Source organism: Bombina bombina, chromosome 3 (genome assembly GCF_027579735.1).
Source record: "Bombina bombina isolate aBomBom1 chromosome 3, aBomBom1.pri, whole genome shotgun sequence".
In the NCBI taxonomy this organism is placed as follows: domain Eukaryota; kingdom Metazoa; phylum Chordata; class Amphibia; order Anura; family Bombinatoridae; genus Bombina; species Bombina bombina.
The window spans coordinates 1,202,826,028-1,202,839,871 of record NC_069501.1 but is presented as its reverse complement, the minus strand read 5'-3'; the positions used below and the strand labels follow the sequence as shown (position 1 = coordinate 1,202,839,871).

Sequence of the window (13,844 nt, the reverse complement as noted above, 5' to 3'; positions counted from 1 at the left end):
ATTTGTTGTAACTATAGGTACAAAACCCTTTATCCAAACTACTTGGGACTGGAAAAGGTTTGGATTTCAGAATATTTGTATATTGGCATCTGTAAAATGGGACAGTCTGGAGAGGGGATGGGACTAAGGGTTTCAATTTATTAAAGTCTGGCGGACATGATACGCTGTAGTGTATCATGTCCGCCAGACATCGCTGAATGCGGACAGCATATGCTGTCCGTATTCAGCATTGCACAAGCAGTTCTAGTGAACTGCTTGTGCAATACCGCCCCTTGCAGATTTGCGGCCAATTGGCTGCTAGCAGGGGGTGTCAATCAGCCTGATCGTATAGGATCGGGCGGATTGCTGTACGCAGTCTCAGAGGTGGCATATGAGTTAAGGAGCAGCACGGAAACAGGGTGAATTGGCCCAATTCGGCCAATAATAAATTGTCCCCTAAGTGTAGACAACAATATCTTTCAAAATATTTACATATCATAATCAGCTTATACATCCAACCTAAAGGTAGTTTTATATCATCTTTATTTATTTTTTATACATAGTACGATCAGAAAGAAAGTACAGTACTGTAATCAGAGAGGTAATAGTGGTTGACTTCAGTAAATATAGACTAGCATTTGCATTTTAGAACACAAAAACTAACAAAGGCAGAGGCAGAGAAGATTGTGACCTAAAGAGATAGGAAAGTCACAATTAAGCTTGTACGATTCAGGTAGAGCTTTTAATTTTAAGACACTTTTAAATTCACTTCTATTTTCAAATGTGCTTGTTCTCTTGGTATCCCTTGTTAAAAAAGAATACACACATATCCTACACTAGTGGAAGCTAGCTGCTGATTGGTGCCTGCACACATTAGTCTCATGTGATTGGCTAACTAGATGTGTTCAGTAGTGCAATGCTGTTCCTTCAGCAAAGGATAACAAAAGAATTTAGCAAATTTATTAATAGAAGTAAATTGGAAAGTTGTTCTATCCAAATCATGAAAGAAAATGTTGGGGTTTCCTGTCCCTTTAATGGCAGGGGAAAATGTTGGGGTTTCCTGTCCCTTTAATGGCAGGGAAAAATGGTAATTTAAAAAAAATATATTAATGAAAAAATCTGGATTTTGGAATTCTGTATTTGGGGATTTGTATTGTGAGTTATTAAAATTCAGTACTCAATACGTTTCTAACAAAATGTGTTACCATGGCAGGAAAGGTCTCAATATTTGGTCTATTTTCTTCTTTTTTTTTAAAATTTATTTTCCATCTCTTTGAACAACAAGAATGTATATTTCTCAAACATAAGAAAAAAAAAACTAACACACACACAACATATCTCACCTCTCCGGCTCCTTGAAAAACAAATTTGTGATCAGAAAGCTTGTTATTTGTGATACGTAAAGCAGCCAAAATACCGGCAACTGCTACTGATGCTGTTCCTACAAGGGAAGTAAAAGGTTTTAGGAAATGGCAATTAACCCATACATTTCTTAGCATTATATGTTGGCATTTCAGACCTTGTGTTAGGTGGCTTGCTTTATAATATAAGATAAAACATAGTATCATCACCAAAAGGGAAATACAAAGTTATAAATATATACCAGGATAGCATTACAAAATATATAAATGAACTAATCTATAAAGATGGCTTCATGGTTTTGGGCATATGTCAGCCTTCAACTCACATACTCATTTAGATTCCAATCTTGCTGATTGTCTTTTTTTCTCTAATAAGGGGCGCGATCACATAAGTTGCATAATTTTCAGCGCAACTGCTGAAACCCACGTCGCCCGTAAGTTCACCTCGCACATTGGGTGAATCACATAACACACGCCGCCATATGATATACTGCCGTAAGTAGGCCAAACTGGCGAGGTTCAGAAATATGCGCAACTACATATTTCTGGCGTCGCCAGTAATTTACGCCAGTATATTACATGCGTAAGTTAAAAATAAAGAGTATTTTTTTTAATGTTGAATTCACACCTAAAAATCGAAACCGAAAGCAATTAATAAACCGGCACGTCAAAACACCATTCAAAACCCCTATATAAATCCATGCATAACCGCCATATTGTGCCTGTGTTTGGATTGTTCTTTGAGCTACAACACAGGGCTCAGGAGTGGAGGTATAGAGAGAGAGTGAGAGAGAGGAGCAAACACTGTAGAGTTAGTTAGGTTTTGATTGAGGAGTAGTAGGACACTTACACATATTTGTACATATTGCACACATTGCATCCATTCATATACACATACACCTGACACATTTTATATTTATTTTGTATACAATGTGATAGGCTGAGTGCTTGGTTGTGATTGGTTTGACACACTTGCAGAGGACAGATTCTGGTTTGATTAATTGAGTGGACAGGAAAGGTTTAACTGTTTGATATGTGTGGCTGAAATGTATGCGAGTGCCCATGCGTTAGGTGTTTGTTGAGTCTTCCAGGGACTTACGCTGCTTTTTTACTGTGTGCAAGTGTTGCTGCGCCTGACTATGTGTGGCGAGCTGAAAATGGAATAAAATACGTCAATACTGCGTGCGTAAGTCCATGCGCTGCCTTTGTGATACCGACTGCCGACGCCAGTTCTATGTTAGTCTATGGGAGAGAAAAAACTTAAATTATGCTTACCTGATAATTTTCTTCAGATGGAGAGAGTCCACAGCTGCATTCATTACTTTTGGGAATTTAGAACCTGGCCACCAGGAGGAGGCAAATACACCACAGCCAAATTAAATACTCCTCCCACTTCCCTCATCCCCCAGTCAATCTGCCAAGGAACAAGGAACAGTAGAAGAAATACCAGAGTGAAAAAGTGCCAGAAGAACAAAAATAACAGATGCCCCTCAGAAAAAATATGGGCGGGGAGCTGTTGACTCTTTCCATCTGAAGAAAAGAAAATTATCAGGTAAGCATAATTTAAGTTTTTCTTCATAAATGGAAAGAGTCCACAGCTGCATTCATTACTTTTGGTAAAACAATACCCAAGCTATAGTGGACACTGAATGCAAAAACGGGAGGGTACAAGAGGCGGCCCATTCTGAGGGCACCTGGCCTGAAAACCCCTACCCAACAATTACTGCTTCGTCCGAAGCTGAGAACAACTTAAAAAAAAAAGGAAAAGGCCCAAGGACACTGACCCGCAGATAGTCCACAGCCTTGCTAGAGATCGCAGGGACTATACTCGACTGAGTCAACAGCCTCCAAGAGACACCGCCCCCAGCAGTCGGTCTTCAAACAACACACCCCTTACTAAAGAAAGGGAACAAACTACCGTATTCTTCCACAAAGACGAAAAGGCATGGAGAAAGCATGATTGTACTTGTAAAGCGCGGCTAATCCCCCTTAAGGGACTCAAGGCGCTGCTCATTTTATCAACCTCGAAAGGAGGAAAGGCTGAGTAGACCTCGCCGGGGATCGAACTTGCAACCCTCAGTCAGAGAGCTTGAGAAAGGCACCATTGCCGAAACGTGTTGCTCCTTTTTTGGTCCTTAATCGGCTTCCGTAGCCACAAAGATTCTGCAATAGACTACACCTGAGTTTGATACAAAGTAGTCTGACACGCTACATGGTGGCGCAATCCCTTCGAGAGACTGTTCACATGCTGACGGACTCACACGCTGATCGGTCAAAATAAGCGAAACATCCCAAGGGACATTCATGAGGATACATATCACTTACCCGGTGTAAGTAAATAATAACACCTTTTATTTCTCATTACAGGAATCCTGGATTTTCCTTGCAGCTTCCATGTAATCAACTGCTTGAAAATAAGCTCCTTTGCTGAATCCCACAGCATAATATCGCTCTGGAACAATTATCCATTCTTTTTATTACATCAAGGCATATGACATATATGACATTGTTTTTATGTATTGCTGTATTTTCTGTGTTTTATGCATATAACCAATGTTTAGTTTAATTTGATATTGATTTTATTTTTTAATTAATTAATAAATAAATAATACTATTTATATAGATAGCCGGATACTGCACTTATTTAGCTCTGCACAGAGCGCCGTAGCTTTAAATTTAGTGTGTTTACTAAACACACTTCATTTTAATTGTTTTCACATTTGCACCTGGGAATATAGGGAAAGTTCCCTCAAGCTGTGGCTTTAATTGCATTTCCATCTAGTGCAGTAATCAAGCTCTTTTTGTATCTCCTAACCCTCAGTTTGCTACAGTGCAGAGTAGCCACAGTGTATTAGTATGCTGAGCTAGCTTCCAGCTAGCATAAGGAACTCCAGAAAAACCCCCTAAAAAGGGCACAACGAGTCCTAAATAAAAACACAGAGCAAAAACCAGAGAAACTGGGTCAGGCTAACAGAGACCCAACCAATCTCATAGAAACAAGGGGAGGCAATGCCCAGACCCCAGAAATACAGAAACCACGGGATAAGGTCGGGAGTCTGAAACAGAGAGAGGATCTACCCCTAACACAGTGCAACCACAATTTAGAAAGCAACTGAAGACAAAGGTCCCCAAGTCGCAAAAAGGTATCTCAGAATACCGAAATATTCAGAACGAAACCTCATCCAGCAAGCTCAGATAGGTCTGATGAACAACACCTGAAGCAAAAACAGTCATCTAAAAATGACTCTGAAACGTAAATACTTGCAGGGTAAGTAGAAAGCAGCTGAAGATAGGATCCTTCAGATTGCTAAGTATCCACTAACCAGCGGATAACGTTGCAGGCTATCTAAGAGCCGCCAGTCCTTCCCACAAATCTTGAATGTAGAGAAAGGAGAAACCTCAAAAAGGCTTACTGTACCTCGAATGCTCCGAGGATGAAATAGCAGAGCAACAGATCTCAGATCCTGCTCCAACACCAGAACAGCCCAAGCGACAGACATGTCTGATAGACAGGGGGACAGAAGACCCCAACTACAAGCCCCAAGGGAATGGAAGAAAAAAAGGGGGGACTCACCCACCCCAACAGAGCTCAGGTGCCAACCCAATACGCTCCTCCAAAATAAGGCACTTCCAAGGAGAACCCCCTAGAACCTGGAACAGAGAAAAGTGCAATAGATCCGTAGGAAGACCTGTCACAACTCTCTACGTAGAGAGAACAATTTCCAACAGGTGGAACAGAGCCCACAGAGCAGCAGATGCTGCCCCTTACAGAAATAAGCCACCTGATCCAACCTCCTACACGCAGGGCAGGACAAGGACCCTCTAGAGAGAGGAAACCCAAACTCATAAGGAAGATAAACTATACCCTCCCAAGGGAAGGGCACAGATAAGAACAGCGTACATGTCCACAAGACATAAAGCCATAGTATGATGAAACACGGATCGAATGAAACATCATCCAGACACCACTGTTGACCCAACAGAGAAATAAACTTCCCATAGAAGAGCACACTCCATCCGAAGGTCAAGTCAGGCCTTAAAGTTTTTAACCAGTACCTGAAGGTGGATGAGAACTCTGGCCTACCTGCTTGCAAGCCCAATGAGCTAGCCCCTATGTCGCAACATAGGGTCCCTAAAAAAAACTGGGTTGTCCCGAACCAGTCCACCGGATCATAAGTCTCCAGACATCCAAGTAGGATCCAAGACAAGAACTCCAGACCCAGGACCCAGAATCATCCTAGAATGAACAACACCCTCAGGGAACACAAGATACCCTGTCTGAAGCAATCAGACCTCACAGGGATGAGAACCGGGAAACCCGGAGAACGGGTACAGGACTCACTCGTAAGGAAGATAACCTCTAAAAGGAATAAGTCCTAAAAGGACACTTCCAAAGAGACCATGAAAGGCAAAACCGTAAAAACGGCGGTATGAAGGACCTAAATCCTCCAAGCTTCCAGCCCACAACGGGAAGGAACACTTTAGTTCCCGAAAAATTCGGAAACAACTGAGCATGTTGCCGCAGATCTCAACGGAGTCCCGGCCCACTAGATTGAAAGGCGAATGAGGACTGAACCAATCCCCCATGCCCCCAAGCAACTACGGACCCTCAACTCCTCTCAGGATGCTAGTTGAAGCTTGTAAAACAAGACAATCACACAATCATATTGTGATCATTAGGCGCCCTCACCAAACCAACCGGACATAAAATGGTGCCATGTTTCTGAATAGGCCTCAAAGACAGAAGGATTTGTACCCAGTCAGGACCAACCTGAAACCAAGGGCCCCAGCACTGTCAAGGCCACATAGAGTCTCCCCCGATGATGGAGGGATAAAGAACAGTCAGACTTTTGTAAACAGCGCGACCACAAAATCACAAGTATCAATTCCAGAGAGGAAAGTTCCCGAAGGAAACATCACACCACAACATGAGCTTTAAACCAAATAAAATTCATCCTCACTGGATAAAAATAAAAGATAAAGCAACCCTTAGGTTATCGCCCAGGAAGAACGGATAGACCCGCAGGACCAGCCCAACAGTGGTCCGAGACTTCCAAGCTCAGAACTGGAAAAGGATACACAAATAACAAAGACTATAGGAAGATTACTTCATCCACTTATATCTATGTATGCAAGCCAGTCGAAGAGTAAGACTGAGAATCCCCAGACCCATTAAGAGTGGGATCCTCCAGCAACGCCAAAAACGTGCCTTAGTAGGACATGAAGGCACGCCAGTCTATAACGAAAAGCGCAACATACCTCCGCCAGGACAAAAGGAAAACAACGGTCCAAAGGATGACTCCCTGAGGCCTCAGGGGCATTCGCTCCCGCGGGAAGGCTAAACTGGACCAGGCGATCCCACGCCTGACAAGCCCCGGTTTACGAAACACGGACAATATCGTAAGCACACTCCCGGGAGGTGCAGATGCGCCAGTGCCAAAGATATGGCAATTATTATTATTATTATCGGTTATTTGTAGAGTGCCAACAGATTCCGCAGTGCTAACAGATTCCGCAGCGCTAGCCATGTGGAACCATGTCATAAACCTCCGGTGGGAACAGGCCATACTCCCTAGAAAGGATAAGTAGCGATTGGGTTACCTGCATGAGTTTATGGTAGGGAACTCGTCTCGTGAGAAATAGAATCCCCAGAGACGGATGGCTCAGTGGGCACCCGATTCTCTGATCCTGAGGATCAGAGCACTTGGCATTCGGAACATAACTGATGGGCATGTATCACCCGGGCCAATTCATATTCTTTGCAAGAAGTAGAGTCTGAATCAGAGACCTCCGTCTCCAAAAACCTCCATAACTGGGACACTGCCGTCTCCAGAGAACCAGACACCAGCGGACCAGGATTTCTCTGTCGCTACGCGGTCAGGAAAATGGAAATGGGGTCACAAGGTAAATCGTGCAGTCCATACAAAACTGCGCCCGACCGAAAAGGCTGCGTCACTAGACATAGGCTGTTATGATCCAAAATATCTATGAGCCAAAGCAACACTACACAGTAGCAGACAGAATCACATAAACATGATTATAAACCCCTCTGTTCAATAATCCCCCTCAGGATAGTAGCGTCGCCTCTGCCATGGACTTGAGAGAAAAAAGCAGGCAGCAAAACTCATCAACGCTGATTGCTTGTGGAGCTGTTAATATGAGTCGGGATGGTTCACTGAGAGGCTGACAGGACTACTTAAAACTCCAGTCCCAAGCCGAAGAGTACTACCCTCCATAAGAGACTATCGAAAACTTCTGACACTTCTCTGTCAACCTCCTGGGACAAAAGGCAAAGAATGACTGGGAGATGAGGGAAGTGGGAGGAGTATTTAAGTCTTTGGCTGGGGTGTCTTTGCCTCCTCCTGGTGGCCAAGTTCTAAATTCCCAAAAGTAATGAATGCAGCTGTGGACTCAGACAATGCGCGTTTGTGATAGCGTGATTCGAGAAAAATTGTCTGCTCTCTCTTGTGAGTCACTCTCCTTATCTGATTTTCCATCAATATAAAGCTGTTTTGCAGACTTCTTTTAAAATTTACCTAAGGTTGTTAATTCTGATAACATTAATAGGGAAATGATTGTACCTTCTTTGTGTCCTAATCCTAAGAATGCTACTAAAAGATCTTTACAATCTTTGGATGTTGTTAGAGCTTTGTTCTTTTATCCAGTTCTAGAAAAGATCAAAAAGCCTCTGCGGTTTCTTTAGCATCTTGGTTGAAGCTTTTAATTCACAAAGCTTATTTGGAGGCGGGTCAGACTCTGCCTCAGAGAATTACAGCTCATTCTACAAGATCAGTTGCCACATCTTGGGCTTTCAAGAATGAAGCTTCAGTTGATAAAATCGGCAAAGCTGCCACTTGGTCTTCTTTGCATACCTTTATTACATTTTACCATTTTGATGGTTTTGCCTCTTCAGAAGCAGCTTTTGGTAAAAAGGTTCTTCAGGCAGCTGTCTCAGTTTGATTCTAGTGCCTATCATTTGAGTTTTTTTGTTTTAAAAAGACTGTTAAAATTTGCATTTAATTTCTCAGCGAAAATAGCTGTTTTTATTTTATCCCTCCCTTTATTGTTACTCGTGGACTTCCACATCTTGTGTATTATATCCCATCAGTATCAGCTTGTGGACTCTCGCCACCTATATAAAAAAACATAATTTATGTAAGAACTTACCTGAATTTTCTTTCATGGTGGCGATAGTCCATGAGGCCCACCCGATTTTTCGCGTTATGATGTTTTTGTTTAAAACACATCTTTTTCCTGCTACTCTTTTTTATGCTTTTGCTCCTTAAACACCTCACCAACTTGGCTATACGTTAAACTGAGGTATGTGTGAGGTGGGAGGGGTATTTATAGGCATTTGAGGTTTGGGAAACTTTGCATCCTCCTGGTAGGAATGTATATCCCATCAGTAACAGCTTGTGGACTCTCGCCACCATGAAAGAAATTAATTTATCAGGTAAGTTCTTACATAAGACAAGGGAAATCAAGAGAACAAAGAAAATTAGATATTAGAAGTAAATTGAAAAGTTGTTTAAAATTGTATGCTCTATATGAATCATGAAAAAAAAAATGGGTTTCATGTCCCTTTAACATTGGGCTCAGATACAGCAATAAACCTTATTTTAGTCCCTTAAAAACTGTTAATAAATATTTCAATGGTAATTACTAGACATGTGCGTTTCGTTTCGGCCGAATTTTGGCCTATTCAGAGATTCAAAGGCATCCGAATTTCTGAATCGGCACCATAACTAAAATCCCGAAAATTTCAGAAAATAAATAAATCAGTTTCCGAATTTTTGGGTCCATTCTTTATTCATAATTTTTCATTGTTCTAATCTAATCGCCGACACTAACGAAACCTATTGACCCCTAAACCGCCATTCCCAAACATCGCCAATACTAACTAAACCTATTAACCCCTAAACTGCAGTTCCCAAATATTGCTGACACTAACTAAACCTATTAACCCCTAAACCACAGTTCCCCGACATCGCCGACACTAACTGAAACACTAAATAAACCTATTAACCCCTAAACTGCCATTCCCAAACATCGCCAACACTAACTAAACCTATTAACCCCTAAACCACCATTTCCAAACATCGCCAACACTAACTAAACCTAAACGGGGTATTAGAAAAGGAATATTTTTTATTATTTTGGATAATTTCGTTTGTTATTTTTTGTAATGGTAGTTTTTTATTTTTTGTAATTGTAGTGTTTATAATTTTTTGTAATTGTAGTTTTATTTTTTTTTATAATTTTAGGTTTTTTATTTTTGTAATGTTAGGTTTTAGTGTAAGCTTAGGTTTTATTTTTATTTCACAGGTAAGTTTGTATTTATTTTAACTAGGTAGTTAGTAAATAGTTAATAACTATTTACTAACTAATCTACCTAGTTAAGCTAAATACAAACTTACTGTGAAATAAAAACCTAAGATAGCTACAATATAACTAATAGTTATATTGTAGCTAGCTTAGGTTTTATTTTTATTTCACAGGTAAGTTTGTATTTATTTTTAAATAGGTAGTTAGTTAATAATTGTAACTTTAATTTAGGTCTATTTTAATTATGTTAAAGTTAGAGGATGTTAGGTTTAGGGGTTAATATATTTTAATTTAGGTTGTTGCGATGTGGGGGCCGGCGGTGTAGGGGTTAATAGGTTTAGTTAGTGTCGGCGATGTTTGAGAACTGCGGTTTAGGGGTTAATAGGTTTAGTTAGTGTCGGCGATGTTTGTGAACGGCGGTTTAGTGGTTAATAGGTTTAGTTAGTGTCGGCGATGTCGGTGAACTGCGGTTTAGGGGTTAATAGGTTTAGTTAGTGTCGGTGATGTCGGGGAACTGCAGTTTAGGGGTTAATAGGTTTAGTTAGTGTCGGCGATGTTTGGGAACGGCGGTTTACGTGTTAATAGGTTTAGTTAGTGTTGGCGATGTTTGGGAACAGCGGTTTAGGTATATTTAGCTTCGGCAATGTCGGGGAACTGCAGTTTAGGGGTTAATAGGTTTAGTTAGTTTTGGCGCTGTTTGGGAACTGCGGTTTAGGGGTATTAGAATATTTTATTTAGTGTTTAGTTAGTGTCAGCTATGTTGGGGAACGACGGTTTAGGGGTAAATAGCTTTATCTAGTGTTGACGATGTGGGGTGTGTGTGTGTGTGGTTTAGGGGTTAATAGGTTTAGGTAGTGTTGGCGAAGTGAGGGGATAGCGGTTTAGGGGTTAATAGGTTTAGGTAGTGCCGGCAATGTGGGTGGCGGTTTTAGATAATTTTGTTTCGGCAATCACCGGCATATTAGTTATGTTAAATTAAATCGTATTTTCGGATCCTTTAGTTTTCCATTCTTTATTCATATGCATTATTATATTCTAAACTTCAGAATAAAATGCATATGAATAAAGAATGGATCCGAAAAAACAAACGGATCCAAAAAAATTATTTAACTAACATAACTAATTTGCCGAAACAATTTTTTTTTTTAAACTTAACTAAACTAATTTGCCGAAACGAAATTATTTAACTAATGAAAACGAAACTAAACAATTTTTTTTAGCATCGCACATGTCTAGTAATTACAGATGTTCAAAATATTCAGGTCAAATATTAGAAAAACAAATATTTTTTTGCTACCATCATTAATTCTAAACAAATGTTGAATATTTGCCAGTTCAGTTCTACAAAAAAAAAAAAGTTTTTTTCCTTTACCAAAGTACCATTTGATTATTATGTCATATCAAATGTGAGATTTGATTATCAGTTGTACATTCACTTCTAGATATAGGATATATAATTTTGAATGTTGAGTCAGTAAACTTCAGTATGTCTATGATAATTAAAGGGATATAAAAACCCATTTTTTTTCTTTCATGATTCAGATAGAGCATGCACTTTTAAGCATCTTTCTAATTCACTTATATTATCAATTTTTCTTTATTCTTTTGGTATCTATATTTGAAAAGGCAAAAATGTAGGAATGTAAGCTTAGGAGACGGACGATTCTTGGTTCAGCACATGGGTAGCACTTGCTTATTGGTGGCTAAATGTAGTCACACAAGAGCAGGAACTGTCAATTGACATGAGAACACCACAGTTTATTTATCTGTCGAATGCAGGAAGAAGGTGGACGTTTGCGACATTCGGCACTTATCAGAGACGGATTTCTTCTTGTGAAAGTGCAACAGACTGTAAAATCCAGACCTTAGTGTGTTTCACTTTCACAAGAAGAAATCCGTCTCCAAAAACAACCGAATGCCGCTTCTCATTCTTCCTCATTCAAAGGCATCTGAAACCTCCGAAGGCACATGTCTACTGTCAATCACCCCAAACGAGCATGTGGCAGAGAGGGCAAGAAGCCGCATTCAGATGACGTCTGCTTTTTACATTGTGGAAATCCCACAAAGTTCAAAACCTGTATTCACTGCTTTGTACATTGGGTCCTTTATGTGATAAGCTCACAGAAAAAAATTATTTTTAAGTAAGTTACTTTTTGCGCTTAAATAACATTTATGATAGTTCCTTCCTTTGAAAGACTATTGAACTGACATTGAAAAATAAGTGCAGTTAATCGGATCTGAAAACACAGCAAAACTTTGTCTTTTGTGTAGAGATATAAAACAGGTCACTCAGTACAATGTCATCCTAACTTTATCGGTTAGAAACTTGTACGAACATAGACAAAAGAATCACTCAGTGAGAGAAAGATCTGAACAGATTTGTCTGTGCCAACAAATGTAAGATTTTTCTATTGTTGATTTATTACTGCTTAGGAACAAATAAACACCAGAGAAACCCTTTTACATGTTTTGAAAATCTTTTTTTTAAAAAAACAAATTATTTTATATTTCTTCTCTGTCTCTGTGTGTGATAATGCAGGAGATGATTCTGTAAAACTCTCTGGACTGGTGAGATTCAATAAGAATGTTTGCCAGTCCTATTTTCCTGGTGTAATTCAATAAAGCCACTTTTTACCCTGAAAACAGGGAGTCTCGCTAAGGGGGCATATACTGCATTTTCTTATGGGAAGGAGTTGCATACATTATAAAAGTGCACAATAAAATTTGTAATTTAAAAATCATACAACACTGATAATTGCACCATTCACATAAATATATGCAGGAAAAATTGTATTGTTAAAGGGACAGTCTTGTCAAAATTAAACTTTCATGATTCAGATAGGGCATGCAATTTTAAACGTTACAATTTACTTTTATCATTATATTTGCTTTGTTCTCTTGGTATTCTTTGTTGAAAGGTAAACCTAGATAGGCTCCTATACTAATTTCTAAGCCCTTAAAGACCACCACTTATCTCGGTGCATGTTAACAGTTTTTCACAGCTAGACAGCACTAGTTCATGAGTGCCATATAGATAACGTGTTCACTCCTGTGGAGTCAGCACAGATTGGTTAAAATGCAAGTCTGTCAATAGAACTTAGAAAAGGGGGGAGTCTGCCGAGTCTTAGATACAAGGTAATCACAGAGGTAAAAAGTATATTAATACAACCATGGGCCCGATCCGATATATAAATCGTCACCCGCAAAAGCCGGCGACGCCAAAATTTGCGCTGGTTTGGCATCACATATACGGCGTAACATAGAAGTTACGCTCGTATATTTCTGCCTTCGGCCGTAGTTTTTTGGCCAATAGACAGGTATACCAAACCAGCGCAGTTTGATATCCAATATACAGCGTAAGGACTTACGTGGTGAAAATGGAGAAATCTTACTCCATTTTCACCTCGCCACAAATTGCAGGCGTAGTAAGCCTTATGCTGTCTATTGGAGCCCCGTAACTCCCTAACTACCTGCAAAATAAAACCTAACACCTAACGCATGCGCAATGTCTATCTACCTGTCAACCGCGATCCCCCGCCGCAATCCCTAATAAAGTATTTAACCCCTAAACCGCCGCTCCTGGACTCCGCCGCCACCTACATTAAATGTATAACCCCCTAATGTGAGCCCCTACACCGCCGCCATCTACATTACCTACCCCCTAATGTGATCCCCTACACCGCCGCCATGTACATTACCTACCCCCTAATGTGAGCTCCTACCCCGCCGCCAGCTATATTAAATAATTAACCCCTAATTTAATCCCCCTACACCACCGCCACCTATATTAAATTATTAACCCCTAATTTAATCCCCCTATACTGCCGCCAGCTATATTAAATTAATTAACCCCTAAAATACTAAACTATCCCTACCACTAAACCTAAGTCTAACCCTACAAATAGCCCTGAAAATGGCTTTTTGCGTGGCATTACCCCAAAGTAAACAGCTCTATTGCCAGCCCTTAAAAGGGCTTTCTATTGGCTGATCGGAAAAGCCAATAGAATGCGAGCTCAATCTGATTGGCTGATTGAATCAGCCAATCAGATTTTCTTACCTTAATTCCGATTGGCTGATAGAATCCTATCAGCCAATCGGAATTCGAGGGACGTCATCTTGGATGATGTCATTTAAAGGATACTTCATTCGTCGTTCAGTCGTCGGGCCAGCAGGATGTTC

At 40.2% G+C, this 13,844-nt stretch overlaps 1 protein-coding gene across 3 annotated transcripts in view; it reads right to left on the bottom strand.

Annotated features, from left to right (window-relative positions):
• The window catches only part of ME3 (malic enzyme 3), a 439,608-nt gene that overhangs the window by 49,282 nt on the left and 376,482 nt on the right, over positions 1 to 13,844 (bottom strand). For all 3 annotated transcript variants that reach the window (XM_053708640.1, XM_053708639.1, XM_053708641.1), the window contains exon 9: positions 1,323 to 1,420. In XM_053708640.1, coding sequence (XP_053564615.1) covers positions 1,323 to 1,420 — 98 coding nt within the window. The remainder of the gene's footprint in view (positions 1 to 1,322; positions 1,421 to 13,844) is intronic.